General features: G+C 34.5%; 2 protein-coding genes across 2 annotated transcripts; both read right to left on the minus strand.

Annotated features, from left to right (window-relative positions):
• Nucleotides 1-681: 681 nt before the first annotated feature.
• LOC132624990 (uncharacterized protein At4g04980-like) lies at nt 682-6,587 on the minus strand. The gene is made up of 9 exons (XM_060339757.1): nt 6,067-6,587; nt 4,815-5,036; nt 4,479-4,574; nt 4,258-4,378; nt 2,606-4,145; nt 2,284-2,449; nt 2,037-2,201; nt 1,772-1,924; nt 682-1,675 (listed from the first exon to the last, which is right to left on the minus strand). Exons 1-9 carry the CDS (start codon nt 6,343-6,345, stop codon nt 1,469-1,471), a joined length of 2,949 nt encoding a protein of 982 aa, XP_060195740.1. The 5' UTR covers nt 6,346-6,587; the 3' UTR covers nt 682-1,468.
• A 4,292-nt stretch (nt 6,588-10,879) lies between these two features.
• On the minus strand, nt 10,880-16,378 carry LOC132621247 (COP1-interacting protein 7). Its single transcript, XM_060335436.1, has 9 exons — nt 16,101-16,378; nt 15,803-15,979; nt 14,933-15,054; nt 14,678-14,730; nt 14,532-14,584; nt 14,295-14,447; nt 13,570-13,760; nt 11,529-13,174; nt 10,880-11,433 (listed from the first exon to the last, which is right to left on the minus strand). Exons 1-9 carry the CDS (start codon nt 16,157-16,159, stop codon nt 11,248-11,250), a joined length of 2,640 nt encoding a protein of 879 aa, XP_060191419.1. The 5' UTR covers nt 16,160-16,378; the 3' UTR covers nt 10,880-11,247.
• Between the last annotated feature and the right edge of the window lie 4,077 nt (nt 16,379-20,455).

Below are 20,455 nucleotides of genomic sequence, written 5' to 3' on the forward strand. Positions count from 1 at the left end.
GGATTTTTTTTCATGAAGTTAGTCTTGAATTCTGATGTTTTAATTTGCATACATGCTAGTAGCTTATTGAATCTCTTGTATATCATGTTAACCAAATAATCAACTGATCTGCTTGTGCGCTGTAAACGGACAGAGGCGGATTCAGGGCTTAAAGTTAGTAGGTGTAGTTACTCTGTACCTACTATTTCTATGTGACAGTGGCCTTAATTAAGTGTAAATATATATTTCAAAAAAAATTCAACTGTATAATGTATTTTCGCTTGTACATGGATGTTAAAAGTAATTAGCATACTTGTAGGCAGTGGCGGAGTTAGAATTTTCACAAAGGGGGTTCAAAAATATAAAGGAAGCCAAGGGAGTTCAACATCTACTATTTATACATAAAAAATAATTTGAACCTTGTGTATACATTGTAATTTTTTGCGCAAGGGGGTTCGGGTGAACACCCTGGCCACCACTTGGCTCGGCCCCTGCTTGTAGGATTTCAAGCAGGACAAGGGAAAATTGAAAGAGATCAATAAATTTCCTGCATATTAATTCTCTAATATGTTTTGTGCTGGATAAGCATCATTGTTTCTGAGTTTCATAAAATAACGTGTTAGATGAGAAACATGGTATGAAACAACATCCTTATTACCATGCATTATCTAATTCTTCTCCTAGTAATCAGGTGCAGATCAGATGAATGAAAGTAATAATGATGTATGATAACAGTGATTAATCCTACTAATTCTGCTCAACAACAACATACCTAGTGTATTCCCACAAGTGTGATTTGGGGAGGGTGGGTGTACGCAAACCTTACCCCTACTTTGTGGGGTAGAGAGGCCGTTTCCGATAAACTCTCAGCTCAAGAAAATCGTTTTTCAGAAAATAGGTTGAAAGAAATGCAAGAGTAAAAGATATGATGAAAAATTTGAAGGAAGAAAAGTACTGACAATACAAACATTAAAGGATAAAACTAAAAATAGTACTGTAGTAATAAAATCAAACATAAGATAGAGCTAGCAAAATGCATTAGTATGACATACAAAATGTAGAAACAAGGAAAACCCGTGACTAGAACATAGAAATTAAATGCATAAAATAGGCAATCATTGACATGTATACCTCTAATTCTGAAAGTAAAAAGACAATCTGGAGTTATGTACATTCTACAAAACCAGTCACAAAGGTGTAATAGATATTGTATGTATTGCAGGTGGTAGAGGAAAGCTAGAGTTTAGCTCACTGCTCCCCGTCCTCCAAACATAAAAGGATATAATGTTTAGCAATTCTCTCATAGTAGATGTATGAAATCACAGCGCAAGAAGCATCTAGAGAACACCTTCCAGGCAAAGCTTCATTATGCTAATTGCTTAAACCTCTCAAAAGTGTCTATATGCGCTAATGCCATTATATATTGACACCTATAGTGATCTTCTTCTTTTTTTGGGTTTTTCTTTTTTGGAGAAAATGAATGTATACTTTAAGCCTCTGGATTAGGATCTGTCTCTATTTCTGAAGCCAATTCCCTCGTCAACATGTCAGCACGATCATCTTGCCCACCAGCAAAAGTATAGACTCTGAATGCAAATTGGAATGCCTTCCATAGATGTTTAGCTGATCCCTTTTTAGTACCATCATTTTTGGGTCCAGCTCCTTCATTTTCCTTTTGCTTTGCTTCTCTCCTCTCCTGATTCAACATCAAGTGTTACTTGAAAAAAGATATCGTAGAATACTAAGGTGAGTGATTGCTACATTTGCTATACATGTTTTACACCGTGCTAACCTTCAAAGTCAGTTCCATACAGTTTGAGGAAACATCCACCATCAATTCTTTGATATGCACAAGAATGCCAAAATCAAAGTGGATTTTATGGCTCTTAAATTTCTTGGATTCGTCATCTTTTGTCCGTTCCAGTGTGTCCATTTCTCCTTTGATCTAGATGATAGAACCATTTGTTAGAGCCACTAATGGAAATATATAAAAGCTGTGTCGTGAGAAATTTTCAACTGCATCATGAGAAGTTTTCAACTGCGAACTTAGGTTCTACCTTGTTGAAGTAATTCTCAGCTTTGTCAAGAAGTTGTCCAACAGGTGGGGCTACTGGCCAATTCTGTAGAGTTTTGGCTATTGTATCTAACTTGGTATGAAGTGCTGCGGCCATCCTCAGTGCTTCCAACTTCTTGGTAGGGAATTCTTCAAACCTTGCTAGCACCTACATCAAGATTACTTTAAGAGAAACCCTGAAGTGGGAATCATGGAGAAATATGTATATATACAGCAGATATATATTAAACCTGAGATTCATCCGTTAGTTTCTCAAGGTGGGATTCTACAGTTTTGTGGAACTTAATAAGCTCAGACATATCTGATGTTTGGAAAGAGGTAATAGCTGTTTTCATCTCCTTGATTGTTTTTGCATGTACTCTAACATCCTCTTCAATTTGTTGGTGGTATGCTGACCTGAGACATATATGACATAATTTTCAAAGATATGTCGAAAAGATATGAAAGATTCACCTCTACTAAATAAAAAAAAAGAACAGCCTCGTGCACTAAGCTCCCGCTATGCGTGGGGTCCGGGACACCTCTACTAAATAATCTGTTCAATAATATTACCTCTTTGTCATCTCTGCTAAAGCATCAGCCATTCCCTGCTTACCTCCTGCTGGTGCACTACCACCAACTTTTCCCTTTCTCCCCTTTGACTTACCATCTAAACTAGATCCTTCAACTTTTCCCTTGAGAAGTCGATAAAGATTTCCCATTTGTGATGATCTCTTCAATTTAGTGGCTGCTTTCCTAGGTCCTAGGTTCCTGGCACCTGCAAACCCTGGTGGTGGTGGAGGTGCAGCTCCTTTTCCCATTGGCATGGGTGGAGGTGGTGCTGGCATTCTTCCGTTTGAAGTCATTGGTGGAGGTGGGGGTGCAGGTGCTATAGACTTTGATCCCATTGGAGGAGGGGGTGGAGGTGCAGTAACCTTCGATCCCATGGGAGGTGGGGGTGGAGGTGGAACTGATATTACATTTCCCGATGTCATGGGAGGTGGTGGGGGTGGGGGAGGTGCCACTACATTTGCTGATGTCATGAGAGGTGGTGGGGGCGGGGGAGGTGCTACTCTCTGTACTGATGTCATGGGAGGTGGTGGAGGTGGAGGTGGAGATGTTATTTCTTTTCTTGTCATGGGAGGAGGTGGTGGTGGTGGAGGTGCAGATATTGCTTTCACAGGCGGTTGTGGTGTCGCTACATTGGATGATGTCATTGGAGGTAGAGGAGGAGGAGGAGGCAATGGAGCACCACTTGGTTGTGCTAGCAATGGTGCATGCTGTGACCCTTCTGCATTCCCTGATGAATTGGGTACCGGTGGAGGTGGAGGTGGTGGTTGTGATGCTGCTGGTGCAAAAGTCGATGGGGTTGATATGTCTTTATCTGGTGTAAGCAAAGAAATCTGCAGAGTAGATGTTGGTTTTTGTGAGTCTATGACATTTAATGATAAAGTGAGTGGTGATTGTGGCTCTGCTCCTTGTTCTGCTTGCGATTCAGGAAGTGAAGGAGGAGGTAAAAGCACATCCAAAGTAACATGTCCTGAGACTGGATGATTACTTTTGGCACCATTATGACATGTTCCTTTATTTTCTGATTCATCATCCATGCTAGTCAATAGAATATCTGGCAAGTCGGTCATTTCACACTCTTGCCCAAATTCCTTATCATCTTTGGCTTTCACTTCAGAATCTTTCTTTGCCTCTACATCTGACTTTCGTTCATTGACTGTGCTAGTTAATTGAACCACAAAATTTGAATCTTGAGCTGCTACATGAGGGAACATATGGAAAGAGAGGCGCTTTATATCAATAGGATTCAGCTTGCCAACTGCTTGAACCCTGAGTGGCAGAAGACGAGGTGGAGAATATGATGCCTTTGTATTCTTCTTGCTCATTAACTCAGGGAGAACTGAAGTTGGGGTCACCGGAGTGCTCGAGAGGGAGGATTTGGCGCTTGAGTAAGATTCAGAAAGAACCCTCCCAAATGTGTTGAATGATGGACGTTCATATCTTATCTGGTCATCCTCATCCTCGTCCTCGTCCGCATCCGCGTCCATCATATCGAACATCCTTTCACTGGCTAGCTTAATCATGTCATCGAGCAATAACACTCCTAAATTGGTTGTAATTGAAATGATCATTAAGATTATCTTACCTAAGAGCCAAGAGATGGATAACAGATGGACAAGATATCTATTTGGTGTTGCAATAAACATATGACATACCATAGTGTTCCAAATTGTCTAGTTTATTGAATGAATCCTCCTTGCATTTGGCCATCCACTCATCATTGCCTGTCCACATTTCCCCAATTGATATCAGGGTATCAAAAAAGAATTGCAGTGCCTGAGAAGTATATAACAATTGGTTAGCACAGTGAACTATGAATCCGCTATAGCATAACGGTGAATTTGTAATGCTCAATATAGTTGAGTAAATAAGTAACCTGATGCATCGGTGCTTCATCAATTTTTGACAAAGAAATAGATGGATTGATTGTAGGATACAGTTGTTGCAGATCTTTCAGCGTCAAAATGAGCAGCTGTGGAAAAAAAATCACAACAGAGGTTACGAAATTCTGCTTTGCTCTTTGTCTTTCAAAGTTTTAACTTCTGTACGCCGACAGTGTGAAGCTTTTATACCATCACGTTATAGTAACCTGCTATAACCAGTTTGAGTATACTGATGGCGTAAAATTCATTATACTTCAGTGTATATAAGTTAAAACCTCCCACAGAATGTCATTGTGCTTGAGTTTTGTAAACAAGTAACAGAAAAGTACCTCATTTACAGATGCAGAGCCAATACAAGGGGACAAGTCAAGCAAGTCTCTCAAGGTTAGGATCTTGTTCCGAAGCTCAGTCATTATTATGAAGTTACCTGCTACTCTACATGAATTGCGAACCGTGGAACCTTTGGATTTAAAACTTTTTGATACTGCTATGGGAGGTGTTTTCTTCTTTTCAATAATAGGGCTTCTCTTTGTCTCTTTCATGTCTTCGTCCTGCAAATTATTTGTTAACTACTGTTAGTGATATACTAATAGTAATACCTAACATACAACTTTTCTATGTTTCTTTGTCCTTAGATCATAAAATCATATCTATGACAAACACTTTGATGTGGTTTGTTCTCAAGCTTTGTCAGATATTGTTCTGCATTGGCTGTTATGATAAATAAAAACACTGATTTTCTAATCAAAACATGTTTTATATCACCTTAATGTTGTATGCAATCTTCTCTTCTTAATCTTTTTTTTTTTCTTTTTTTTTCCCTTCTCTTCTTAATCTTTTTTTTCCTTCTCTTCTTAATCTGTTTCATCATATGATGCAATTCATTAAGCATAAGGGTTTCCAAAAAGAAAAAAAGAAAAGAAAAGAAGAAACATGGAGTTAAAAAGGAAATGTTGCCAGAAGTCTTCTTCCAAATTCCACATGACCGGTTTTGCATGGAATGTAACAGTGATGAAAAATGTAGGAATTAGCTTTGTGATATACAATTTTCGTGCACAAATTAATACAGAACATTTAGATTCTGCGATATTTTTATAATATGTTCTCAGAAATTATAAGGAAAAAAGAAGAAGATGAAACTCAGTTATGATGAAACATTTTGAGGTTGTCTTAAGGATCTATCATATATTACTATATCAGGGCTTATAAAACTCAGCTCTCAAATCAAAACATTTTTATATAACCTTATGAGGAGAAATCCTTTGATTTCATATGTTGTTTTATTGCTTAATTTGTTTGACCATATGATACAATTGATTAAGAATTGGATTTCCAAGAAAATAGAAATTAACATGGTGCCAAAAAGAAACATTGCCAGAAAGCTTCCATATTCAACATGGCCACCCTTGAGGTTTTGCATGGTAATATTGCTAAATTGAGAATGTAGAATTACTATTTATGGTATTGGACGCAAAAGTACGATTATTTACATTCTTCACCATGATCATAACATATTCAGACAACCAAAACAGAAGTTTTAGGAAAAATTTAAAGAAAAATAGAAAGAGAGAAAAAAAATACCTCAAATATAGTACTATGCTTCCTGCGAGAAAAGAATGGAGGCACGCCAAAACATGCCCCAATGGCCATTTCCAGTGAGCGATGACAAGTTTTATACAAGATTGCAGAAAAAGGCAACCATAAGAAATAAAATAATGATTGTACCAGGTCAACTTTCTTGGTTTTGACAACTGAAAAACCAGAAATATTATTTGCTGACGCAAAAAATCGCTGAATGACAATAATATAATAATAGATATGATTAAAAGAATGTAGGAGGAGGAAGAAGAACAAGAGCATTCAAGAATTCAGGATTAAGATTAATATTATAATTAAAATAAGGTAGTAATACGTGTAGGAAAATTGATAAAGAAGACTCGTATAACGTGCAGAGCAAAAGAGGAACGATATGATGGACAAGCTCTGGAGTCAACTGGGAAATTGGTTAATCCAACTTATCTCATGGACAAACACTTCTCCTCTCTTTTGTTTCCAAATTAGAGAGAAAAATAATGGAGGTCAATTGCTCAAATTAATTTTCTTGGTTTTTAGAGGCCAAACCGCGTATGACCCCTAAATTTTTGGGTTTGTTAATGTGTTGTTTTTATCTTATTTGAACTCTTTGAGCTGTTTTTGATGAGTATATACTTCTATATTAAAGTTTATAACGAATATTTGCTCAACTTATCCTGCCTCCTGAAATTTAGGAGCCTTTTAGTGATCAAAACATGTTTGCCACTCAACTAGTTGTTACAATAAGGTGGACGGTATAAAAAACATTTACACAATCGGGTTACAGTGAAGACATTGTGACAGTTATCACTTTCAATCATTGCTGGTAGTCAGAAAAATCAATTTGACTGCATTGCGACTATAGAAGAGGCCTTTAAAGAACTGAGGTGCCTCACTTTCATTGTAACTGAGTCGGAGGCGGAGCTAGGGAGAAGCAATGGGGTTCATCTGAACCTTCTTTTCTTTATTGAACAATTATACTCCATTACTAGATGATGAAAGCCCGTGTTAATACCGGCTGAACACAAAAAATAGTATCACACTTTTCTTTTTAGTATGTCTTAAAAAGAATGATATATTTTTATGTTTAGAAATCATTTAATTTGAAACTTTCCCTTTTACCTTTAAAAAAAAATTTAATCCACACAAATATTTATAACTTATTTTATATCACAAGTTTCAAAAATCTTTCCTTTCTTTTTTAAACTTCGTGCCTAGTCAAACTATGTCACATAAATTAGGACAGAGAGAGTACCTTTTAGTAATATAATTATAGAATTTTTATTATAAAAAGCATTATAATTCAATTAATTGAAAATATCAATAAATTATTTTACTTAGTCCGCTTCTCCCATATATGTCTTTCTTGGTTTGGTTCTCCAATTGAAAGATTTGAAATACACGTTCTCCTACCGAGTTTCATGTCATCATCTCTTTCTACTCAACAACACTGAAAAACGCTTTCATGTGTTAGCATTTGTTGTAGTCTTAAATTTTTAAGGATAGACCAACTTCATCATTTTAAGAAAATATGTGTATATGTTTCTTGACCGTTTATATTTCGTCTTCTTGATGTTATTCCTCATTATTTATGTGAGACGTATGTGTCTAAACTTATACCCAAAGGTATAAGTTTTAAATCTTTTGATTTTATGACTTCTTTAGCGATTTTTGTGTTCAATTTAAATCATTATTTCTTTTTTCCTGAATTTCTCTTATTTAAATTTTCTCTAAGCGTACCTTTATCATTTTCTGAACTTATTATCATTATTTAGTCCTTTTTCTTTTTGCAATTGTCTTCTACTTCTTCACGTGGACCTCACTTTTTTTTTTTTTTTTACAATTGTCTCCTAATTCTTCACGTGGACCCCACCTTATTTTTTTTATTTCTACTATTATAGAAGAGTGGACCCCACCTTATTTTTTTTAAAAAACAATTCTACTATTATAGAAGAGTGAGTTTGGTCGTCAACCCCCTCTTCTATAATAGTAGACTCACGTGAACCCTACCTTATTTTTATTTTTTACAATTGTCTCCTAATTCTTCACGTGGACCCTACCTTAATTTTTTTATTTTATTTCTACTATTATAGAAGAGTGAGCTCCACCTTAATTTTTTTTTTTAATTACTATTATAGAACAGTGGGTTGACGACCAAACTCACTCTTCTATAATAGTAGAAATATATGCAAAGTTAAAATTATTTTTATGTATATATAATAGATTAGGGGTGTACAAAGCAAACCGACAAACCCCACCAAACCGATAATCCGAACCAAACTGAGAAAAAAATCCGACTAATGGTTTGGTTTTAAAAAGAAAAACCCGAACACTATTGGTTTGGTTTGGTTTTAACTAAAAAAAGTCAAACCGAATCAAACCAAAAAAAGTCAAACCGAATCAAAACAACCCGACATTACATTTATAAAATTTCAAACATATTTTATACATAAAAATATTTATTTATAATGTAATTTATAAAGGTTTCTTTAACTTTTTCATAGTTTTTTGTCTTTTAACATATTATTTCAAGTTTGGAATTAGATTTTGAATGATCCAATAAGTTTTGTAGCCCAATGATATTAGTAACTCAAATAAAACTCAACAAAAATCAAATCAATGCTAATGCTAACAAAAGTAATTCATATCTAACACTGGAATGACAATAATGTTTATCTATTCTTTAGTTTTATATTAGTTTAGAAAGTGAAAATACATTACTTAATTTTATTTTTTTTCTTTAATAGCTAGTCATGTAATTAATACATATTAGCAGTATTTATTTTAGCATGACTTAGGATTTTTAGATTATGATCATTTTCAACATGTCTTATATTAGCCATATTTATTGTAGCATGACTTAGTACTTTTAAATTATGATCATTTTATTTTATGCAATTTCATTAACTTTTTTCGTTGAATATTTTAGCACAATGTCATATCTCATCTCACGTCTTGTGTTATTTTCTTAATACATATCTTAATTAGATAGTCGTATCTTATTAGGACTAAAAAAATATTTGAAGTACAAGTTATATGCTTTGTATGAAGACTTTACCGAAAAAAATTCGAAAAACCCGAGCAACCCGACTTTTGTTGGTTTGGTTTGGTTTATAGGTTTAAAAATCCGATGCAATTGGTTTGGTTTGGTCTTTAAAAAACCTGAACCAACCAGGTCCATGTATACCCAGATGAACTTACAAGTGTACATCAGGGGGCAGAAGCAGGCAAAATGGGCTAATGTCTTGGCCAAACTCAACAACTACGGCTGCTAAATAGTTGTCTAATTTCCTGTACATGGATATCTCACTAGTTATAAAGTGAAGAACCATATGAGTTAGCTGATAGTTAATAGGCCATAGCTTAAACTGTTGTTTTTGGTTATTTTTCAGGATCTAACTCCAATGAGTTAGTTGTTCATATTGCTTACGTGGTTAATACAGTTTTCAGTTTAACCAAAAAAAAAAAAAAATAGATGATGAATTCCTCTGGCTTATTTGTGTGCTTACGTCTTTACATTTTGAATGCTCTCAGTGAAAATTTTAGCTTCGCTACTGATTGACCTTAAAACCAACTTAGAGGAAGGGTCGATCTGGACAACACGATGTTGCAAGCCAAAGGAGGAATAGTAATTGAAGTGTCAGCAACCATTCATATCTTTGCACTAGTGATTTCACCTCCCTGGCATAGCAGTAATCTGATAAAATGATAACTAACACGTTAATGATAATAGATTAAAATACACTGATACTATGAAATATCTTTATATTTTCAGCCTGTATAAATTAAATCCTAAAGCCTAAACAATGTCTTAGGGTGTCTTTTGGTTAGAGAGTAATGAGATTCAAAATTGTGATACTACGATTGGAACGATCATATGTCCACTATATTGTCGCTTCAAAACGTAATAACGACTGAAGAACTAGTTTTCTTAGAAAGTACAACCATACAAATAAAAAACAGGGCATGGAACTTTTTTCATGGATGATGATGTCATTGGGTCAGAAATAAAGAATAGTAAATCAACTGGAAAACACGACAAGAGCGAGCTTTGATCAGTTCAACTGGTGCTTTACCTGATAAATTAACATTATTCAAACAACTGGTTCTTCGATCTTGAATAGAAACTGAAAAAAAAAAAATGAAAACATGAAATTACATTTATTGTGTGTCGTGACTTGTGATTTGGGACATGCCCCAAATCACAATAAAGAGACAGAACAAGTAATTAATATATAAGTATCTGTTGGAATCTTTGACAATTCCTGTGATTTCAATTGACCCCTTTGGCCTTTTCCCAAATCATCCTGTCAAAGAATTGGCTTCCACAACTTTATTGATTATATGAATCACCTAACAGTACATGCTGTCACATTCCTCCTTATCAAATTGATTTAAAGGGATATAAAGATTAATGGCGGAACCAAAATTTAGACGTTCTGGATTTTGAGTTAAAAGAGCAAGTTCTGAAATGAATATTTAACTATATCTATACTTGTTTTTAGCGCATATACAGGGTTTGACTCAGCACTGGTTCAGTCGAAACCTCAAATTCATGGTTGGATCCGCCACCGAAATAAATATACAGAAAGCCAGATATAAAAAAGTTATAACATAAAGGCGTGGTGGGTTTTATTGCTTCCTCAAATATTGATAAAGTGAAAATTGTGGAAAGTACAGAACATACAGGACTAGTTAGCAAAAATAAAGTAAATGCTATAACAAAGGTAGGGGTTCCAAAATGTGATATATCATATAAGAACCCATGTGCATCAAGAATAAATATGGGAAGACTGATGTTCATAGTAAAAACTCCAGAAAGTACCAAAACCTATCACTTATTCAGCAAAAAGAAACAAGATTTGCTATTACAAATTTAACTCACTGATAGATTTACATATAACTTTGCACAACATATGAACAAATAGCAGTATAGAAATAATAATAAAGCCTCAAACAACTATACTGGCAAAACCTTATGATGGGACATGAATTTCTAAATAAATGAGAAGGAACTTGTATTAAACCAGCAAGCAATGCTGTCCTAGTAAAGAAAGAATCTCTAAGTTCCATAAAAAAATATATATATTTCTCCAATGGACAAAGCAAGAAGTTGTGGATGCTCCAAGTTCACGCAAAGCACTCAAATATTTTAAGGTCGTGTCATAGTTTTCCTTGATAGAGTTCTCCTTAATGCCTGACCTGCACTGGAAATGTGTGAACTTTGGATGAAGGTGATATCTTTGAGGAAGCTGTTTTTCCTGCTGGCCCTTTCTTGGAAGCTACTGGGGACGAACCTTTAGCTGCAGATCTTTCTGCGATCCTTTTTTGCCTCTCGATCACCAATTCTTCCATTCTCTTGCGCATTTCTTCCTCCTACATAAACAATGAACATGCACGATATATAAGAAAGACAAAAATAATGGAGGCCAAAAAAAACTAAAGAATGAGGTTACTGGTTATTGTCGTACCCGATCTAATTTGCTCTTCTGGGTTGTCAGCTTGTTAGGAGGAGACATCTTCTTGCTCTTTGCTAAAGCATCAATCCTGCTCCTTGAAAGGGGTCCCGGGGAGACTTTAGACCTCACATCTTTCCCGGTCTTTGCAAGACCGTCCTTCTTGCTTGTGCTTTTTTTACCTTTCACAGGAACATTTTCTTCAGTAGGACTAGTATTTGCCTCAACTGCAGAAGATTTTTTATCAACTTCAACGAAAGAAGCTTCAATCTCAAAATCTTGCCAAGATTCCTCAACAGGATCCAAACTTGTTTCTCTTGCAAGCACCACACAAAGGTCATCAGGTTGACTGGCCCCAAACGTACTAAGCTTGGTTTTTTCAGCATTTTCTGTGGCAACCAAGTCTGCATCCATGCTAATGTCTGTTTTCCACTGAGAGTCATAATGATCGTTAAAAGATGGTAGAGATTGTACCATGAAAGAATCATCAATTGGAGCTGCTTTTTCACTTTCGGTGTGAGCTGAACTTTTCTGAATTGACATGCTACTGTCATTGTCGAATATTATTCGCTTAGTCTCTTGAGTTTCTGAACTGCCAGAGTGGTTGACAACAAACCAATCTTCCCCAGTACTATTTCTAATAGCAGAGGATTCAGTACCAAAATCAGATAGAGTTCCCAACGTATTGCCTCCTGATGGTTCTTTGTGCGAAAATAAAAGATGCACATCATCAGAAACTCCTTTCTTCAAACTTGGCCGCATATCCTCACCATTGGCAAAATCTACCATGCTAACCTTTGTGCCAGTTTCTTCGTGATTTTTGCTCATGAGAAGAGAATCATCAGTTACCAAATGGTCTCGTCTGACCTTCTCAGAATTTTTGATCCCATAACCTTCATCCTGGAAGTTCAAAGGTAGTTGGTCACTTGCTCCATTCATAGTTGACTCTTCACGACTCATCAGAATATTCTGGAATGCGCCCCATGCGTCATTTCCTTTTGGTTTCTCAGATAACGTTGGTGACATGCCCTCCGTGTTGCTATAGCCATTTGATTCGTTCTCTACATCAAGATCCTGATGTCCTCTATTCTTGTTCCTACGTCCTTTTGAGTTGCGACGTTTCTCCAGTACTGCAACAGCATCATCTACCTGCTCTTTGATAGAATCTTCATCGAGTAAATGAGAATCAGCTGAAGAAGAATCATAAGAAGATCCATCATTTTCCTCATTCTTTCTCTTGGAAGTGATATAATTGATGTTGCGGATAACAACTGTTTTTGAGGATTTCTTCTTGTGCTTTTTAGCACGTGAAGAATATTTTTTCTCATGCTTCCTAACTTCATCAGAATCAGTTCCGGAATCAGAGGCACTCGACTCAGTTTGTTCATCATCTTCTGAACTGTCATGTTCTTTCAGATTGGATTTCTCCTTCTTCTTTGATCGTTTGTGAGAGTCTCTAACATGACCATTTGTTGAGCCATTTACACTTTGTGGCCACTGCATATGTGGTGGATAATATTGTAAAGGATGCATGCCGGCAAAAGGCATCTGTTGAGCTGGACCATGAAAGTTGTACATATACGGAGGCATCTGGTTCTGCCATGGCATCTGCATCTGAGCTTTTGCTGCAATGGAAGGCTCTGATGCAGGAAGATTCTCATCTGCACATATAGCAGTTGATGTTACCAGTAAGAAAAATGCTGAGTCTATGCTGTAAGATACATTTCTATGCACCAGCACATCCATTGGGACATAAAATGTTTCTTGATCATTGGTCATCCGTATGTATAACCATACCTAATATAGTTCTTTATGACCAAGTCATTTCTTCTACAATGAAGTTACTCTAAGCATACAGTGGGGAACTAACCAGTTAAAATTTCAATCACTAAGGAAAAGCCTTTTATATTTTGACTGACATGAACATGAGAGAGATGTCGGCCCAGACATGTGGTACCTGGCAAAGTGGACTCTGCTGATAACATAGCTACCAGGCCACCAGCTAAACTTAAATCTAATAGAATAAATTAATGTTAGGAAAGAATAGATAGGATACCTTTGACACCATTTGAATTTGAGTCAGAACTATCCAAGGAGCCACTATTGTCATATGCAAGAATAACACCTTGATTTCCCAAGTACGATAGATCCGCTGGGGAACATGCCTTCATTGCAGCCACCTCATCCATCCATTGGCCATCTGTGTGCTTTTGCTTGTAAAGTTCCTTGAACTCAATGCATGCATCCCTACAATAAATATAAGGTTACACAAACTGAAGTTGCAAAAAATCGGGGAACTGTAACCGTTGACGCAATCTTGACATCCTCTCATATAGTATTATGTATACAGTGAAAGATGTAGAAGCTTCTTGTTATATCATCCTCAAGTGCTACACCTAAGAGTTTTCTAGTTCCATGTATAGGAGATGCTTCCCTTGAAAATCAATATAAAATGGACAAGTTTACATTTTACCTTATAGCAAATCAGATGAGTAACACACACATAAAAAGAATGATAAACATAACAATGTGTGATGCTCTTTGCACCCCCAAAAAGAAATTTCTTTGATTGTTAGACAGCAGATGTCCTCGAGATTCATTTTTCTGTAACTCGGCAGAAAGGAGCAAAGGTTCACAATGATAATTAGAACCTGCTATAAGTATTTCTTCCAACTAATGTAGTCAAAGACAAACATTGGTGATCCTATTCACAGCAGTTGTTTTTTAATGTACACACATGCTATATAACTTAGGTTATGAAGACACTATATTCTATCATACCTAAGACGTAAGGCACCAAAAGAATTAGCAAACTGTAAGAGATCATCCAATTGGTCTATCTCAAAGCCTGCAACTGCTGCACGTGCATAAGCCATGGCCTGCTCTTTCCGGAGTAATGCTTTTCGGGTATCCAGGTGACGCTGAAGGTGAATCCTGAAAAGATAAAAAAGGAATAACTTATAAGACTCTCAGTTAGAGATGAATTGACAATTCACTGCTGCTTTGTAGATAACTTACTTCGAGTTTTCTTTTGGTGCAGCATTATTAGCTTCTTCAACTTCAGATTTTGCCTTCAAAAAACCATCAAAGTGAAATTTTCTAATGAGCTACTAGACTAAAAGAAAATCACTAGCCAAAAATCTAACTGTGAACAAGTAAAATACCTTGAATGAATCATTTGATTTCCTGGTGCTCTCAGTATTAGCTGGTGAGCTTCCTGTAAGTCAAACAACAAATGTACATTAGCCCCAAGCTGAATATGGTATAAACTCTACTGGGACAGTACAAATGTTATTCATCATAAAAAGAAGAAATCTAGAATTGACATGAAAAATCTTGAAATGACAGCTAATGGACAATGCTTCTATGATTTGATGTCTACAGAAGGGGAACATATCAGTATGTCTTGCTGAACATACCTTCCTCTGAATTGCCGTTGGAGCATTCATTGGATTGAATGGAACTCTCGATCTGTGAAATCTCGTGTTCCAACCGCATAAACCTCTCAAGAATTTCAGGTGTACTTACAAAGCGTACGAATCTGCCAGGAATGCAAAGAATGTGAGTCTTTTATTGCATCAGCTTCACCTTTTTGCTAGATCTAACCAAGAATTCTTTAGTATTTAGTTACCTAAGAGTTTGCAATTAGAGTAAAGACTCCAATATGCAAAATTTTGGAATTAATATGCTAAAGATTATGCTTGAAGACAGTCGATCCTTCCGGCAACTAATAGAACTTAGTATATGACAACAGGGACAATTGAGGGATCAAAAAACCAAGAGGTGAAATTTAGATGTTTCTTTTTGCATCTTCATTTCTTGTGAATTGTGAGATAGAAGTAATTAGCAGGGCTGAGAACAAATGTTTGAAGACAGAGTTGGTACAGATCAGGTCCCACTCGCACCTCCCTTCTTACTGGAATCAACTACAGTAGATGATAGGAAAAATATAGCAAATAGTTCGTCTAATTCACTCTATAAAGCAATTATATCTGGATCAACAAGTTATTGGCAAACAGTGCATAATGATTTAGTCTACTTTTTGAGCCCACAATCACAATTTAGTGATGTTTTATGACCAACTTGCCAATAAAGGGGACCTAAAGAAAGTTTTTAGTTACACTATCTTTACATACCATTTACCATATGCCATCAAGATCATCTGCAAGAAACTATCAGCAATTCCAGAAGTTCCATATGATTCAAATAACATGTACCATACTTATGAACAATGACCAAAGACAAAATTAAAACCTTAAAGCTTGTCAAAGATCAAATAGAAAATATACCTTAGGAATGTGGCTTTAGTGAACCAATAAGCATGAGTTGAAGGTGGCCTCATAGTGATTGAATACCCACCTTTTGGAATCTGATCTTTAGCAAATTTCAAGTGAGAAATGAAGGGTTCCACCAACCCAGATGCCAGTTTCTCACTTTTACTCCCAGAAAACACCACAAGATCACATCTTTATCAATACCCACAAACCAAAAACAGAAAAAAATCAAATCTTTATCAGTCCCCATAACAATACAACCTAAAAAAAAATGTTAACACAAACTCATAAAAAAAAAAAAAAAAAAACCAACCTTGTTCTAGTTGGGGTGAGCTGAAACAAAGCATAATCAAGAAGGGTCTTGGAATCCATTGTTCAAGTAGCTTACCTTAGTGGAGAAATGAAAAAAAAATGGTGAAAAAAGAAAAGAAAATGAATCTCAAATAGCAAAATAAGTGGGCTTAAGGAACAAAGACATGTTCAAGAACGTGACATTGAGAAATCTTTTTGTTTAAGATGAACTGTATAACATGTAAGAGATTGCCAGCAAATAATGAGGAAGCAAATAGCAAGAATTGCACGTGGAGTGATTTTTGAGCTTGTGAACCTATAAGCATTTTTTTACTTGACAATATGGGAGTGGGCCCATCTTGTTGGCTCAATTATTTCATTTTTATTCCAAGTACCCATTATCTCTTTGTCTTCACTCTTTCTTTTATGAAATTATTTTAGAAAAGAAAAGCTATAGAGCCTCTAGAAAAAGATGTAAATTTGGAAGATTTTTTAAGTGAACCGACAGTTTTTCATTTTGTCTTTTCATAATTTAATATATGAATATAAACTTTATGCCAAGATGCTATTAGCATCTAGAGCTGTTAAGAATATATATTAGTCTGCACTCCCTTCGTCTCATTTTAGGTATACCGGTATTTTATTGAGTACAAAATTTAAGAAAGATTTTTTTAAAATAAATTGTGATTCAATATAATTCATAGGAATTTTTATTATTATAAATCAGCTTGTTGAATGTATAATCATCAGAATTTTAATATGAAACTATTAATAAATATATGATGTATTATCTCCGAATAAACAAAAAAAAGTATGCTGCATAAATAATACAAAGGTAGTAAAAAAAAAATTGCAGGTAAAAGAATTTTTAATTAGAAAAGTTGAATAAAAACATTTAATAAGAAATCAGGAGAAAGTAATCTTGTTTTCTTTAATTATTGCTTATACTTTTTTCTTGATAATTATATTCTCATGCATGAACATAAGTTGTCCATGGTTGCTTTAAAGGATCCTGAAAAGGATGGTTTTCCTTGTAATGGGCCCATAATTGAGATCTTTGACTTTATAATCATCGTGTTTGCATATTTTTAACTTTATTTTAGCAATAATTGTAGGTAGTATATATATTTAGATGAGTTGGAAAAGATAGTGTAATTAGGATTAGTTGGGAGGTCTACATCTTTATTCATCTCACTGTCTCACTTAATTGATGTGAAGATGGACTGATGGTGTCGGAGTGCGATTATTTTAATTTCCATGTTAATTATTGGTGGATCTTACTCACTCCTTCACATTTTGTTAATTATATTCATGTGAAGGGAAAAGCTTTAATTTTAAAATTTAACTTCTCATGACTGGCATCATATATACATTTTTTTGCTAATTTCTAGTACATAATAATTGCAGTAATAATAAGTACTTCATCCATTCCAAATTAAGTGTCATTTTTTCCCTTTTCGTGATTCAATTTAATTAATTTCTAAAATTAAATTGGATTGATTAACTGAATATTTTAAAATTAAAATTTTAAAAATTATATAAAAATATTATAACTTACACGTTTTTTCATGCTAATATGGTGAAAAATATATTTTGAAATATTAGTCAAAGTTCACACTTGAATTTAGAAAAACTAAAAGCGTTAAATAATTTCGAGCAAATACACATATCCAATAGTGCTAAACATTCTTAAGGAATCTGCCAATTTGAAGCACTCAACAAAAACACACTGCCAACATAAAACTTGGTAGTTGATTTCCACTAAAGAAAGTGATAAAAAAAACAAAATGAGTAAATATTAGGGTTGATTATATGTTGTGATGCCTTCAACTATTATAGCAAGAAAAGAACTCATGGGAGAATGAGAATAATATATGAATCAAATTAGACTGACAAAGTGCTTGTCTCATAATAAGTAAAATTAGTGATTTGGAATAATAAAACAGTCACTATAACAAATTAGATTATATTGACAGTTAAAAAAAAAAAGTTCCAACCAGCTAGTAGTAGCGGTTATAAAAGAGCAGGGCATCTGATATATATATACAGAAATTCAAGAAAAGGGCACACAGTGCCTTGCTTCTTATCAAAGGTAGGAACAAGCAAGAGAAAGTTATGGGCGTGACAACATGATTCCACAAAGAAGTTTTTTTTCTTTTTTTTTCTTTTTTTGCTGAATGTTTGAGTGACAAGTGCGCTATCCAAGATTGCAGATGGGGATCATTCTATTACTCATATTAATGCAGAAATAAATACTATACATATAGTCTAAAATTGTGATCTATAAGAGTTGACAATCTTTGTGTAAAAATAGGTCAACTCTTTTGTCCAAATAAAAAAAAAAGGGAAGAGAAACACTTTAACTACTACCCTACACTTATTTTCTTTCTTAGTTTTAAGTGGACATTGGAATGTTAGAAATTACGTACTACAAAATTAAGTGCAGTCCAACTCAATACAGTATTATCGGAAGAAATTGGCAAATAATCATTTTTTATATGGCTAATTAAGTTTTAGCCAATGTTTTAAAACTATTTAGTGTTTAGTCGAACACTTTTTAATACGAAGATAATTTTTTGATAAAATTAAGTATCCCTAGTCAAAATACATAAGAACTTTTATTGGAGTTTTAATATACTTAATTAACAGTTGAACATTGCTAGTTTGAACTCTCTGGATCGTTCATGAAGTTTGAAACTTCAACAAATTTTCACACTTAAATTATGAAAGTTGGAACTCCATGAATGAATCCTAGAGTTCCACTTTTCAAAGCTTCAGTGCCTGAGTTGTTGCGTACTGTTTTAGCTAGGGAGCATATTTTCGTCCAAATTTTATTTTCGCATTAAAAAGTGTATAATTTCCAATAGCATTTGGAAAGTCGCTAAACCTTAATCGTCCACTAAAAACTATAGTCATTGAACCTAATTTTGAAATATACTGTATGTTTAAAACTGTTAGGGTTTTGCCCTGATTTTCTTACTATATTTGGATTTTACCTTTTCTTGAAGGAAGGAAAAAGAGTTTACCATACTTGATTTTACTTTTTCAAAAAGAAATTTTTTAATATTTCATATTTGAGTAGCCTCTTTCTTGAAGGAAAAGGTTTTGGACATCTATAAATTGAAGAATCCCTCTTATATAACATAACACAGAAAAGCATCCACAATGTAGTCATTTAAAGAGTCTTGTTTAGGGGGAGATTTTTCTCTCAATAGATTTTATGCTTATTTATATTAGTTTTTTAATATATAGGTCAATTGACCAAACTCATATCATATTATTAAAGTCTTTTTTTTTTATAATTTTTCTTTATCATCTAATTTATCATGTTTAAGGTTTGCAATTATTAGTTTCCGCATGACGCCCTGTTATTTCGATCCCAACAAGTGGTATCAGCGCCAATGGTTCACCAGGTTCGGCAAGGTTGAAGACAGGTTCAAGGCGGCCAGTTCAAATCAAGTTGCAACCAATTTCGCGATAATGAAGATTTTGTCCGAAATACTACATGTGGAGATGAATTTCAACCATATTTTCAACATTCCTACTGCTGTATACAACCATTTTTAAACCATAATATTTTAACATATTTTTAACCATGGCAAGCAGCAATGATGAAGAATATGTGAAGAAGACGGATCAAGTTTTATCAAGAAAATCCAGGCTAAAAGGGGAGATTTGTTAGGGTTTTGCCTTGATTTTCTTACTATATTTGGATTTTGTCCTTTCTTGAAGGAAGGAGAAAGAGTTTACCATATTTGATTTTACTTTTTCAAAAAGGAAAATTTTAATATTGCATATTTGAATAACCTCTTTCTCGAAGGAAAAATTTTTGGACCTCTATAAATTGAAAAATTCCTCTCATACAACATAACACAGAAAAGCATCCACAATGTAATCGTTTAAAGAGTATTCTTTAGAGGGAGATTTTTCTCTCAATAGACTTTATGCTTATTTTTATTAGTTTTTCAATATGCAGGTCAATTGACCAAATTCGTATCATATTATTAAAGTCTTTTTTTATTATAATTTTTCTTTGTCATCTAATTTATCGTGTTTAAGGTTTGCAATTATTAGCTTTCGCATGACGCCCTGTTATTTCGATCCCAACAAAAATATACTGTTCATCAATATGAGTAGGAAATTTGATGTCTATGAGATAAACTTTAAATAGGAAACACTACTATATATTGTCCTTATAGTACTTTCGAAAAGGATAATAATGATTATTGTAGAAAAAGAGGAAATTAAAAATAAAACTTTTTTTTGTCATTCATAATTAGAGAGGACCAAAAAAGGCAAGAAAAGCAAAAGACAGCGAGGGTAAAGAGGTTCATTAGTTAACTACTAAAAGTAGGTTTTCATCAAAACCCCAACTAT

Source organism: Lycium barbarum, chromosome 12 (assembly GCF_019175385.1).
Source record: "Lycium barbarum isolate Lr01 chromosome 12, ASM1917538v2, whole genome shotgun sequence".
Classification (NCBI taxonomy): Eukaryota; Viridiplantae; Streptophyta; class Magnoliopsida; order Solanales; family Solanaceae; genus Lycium; species Lycium barbarum.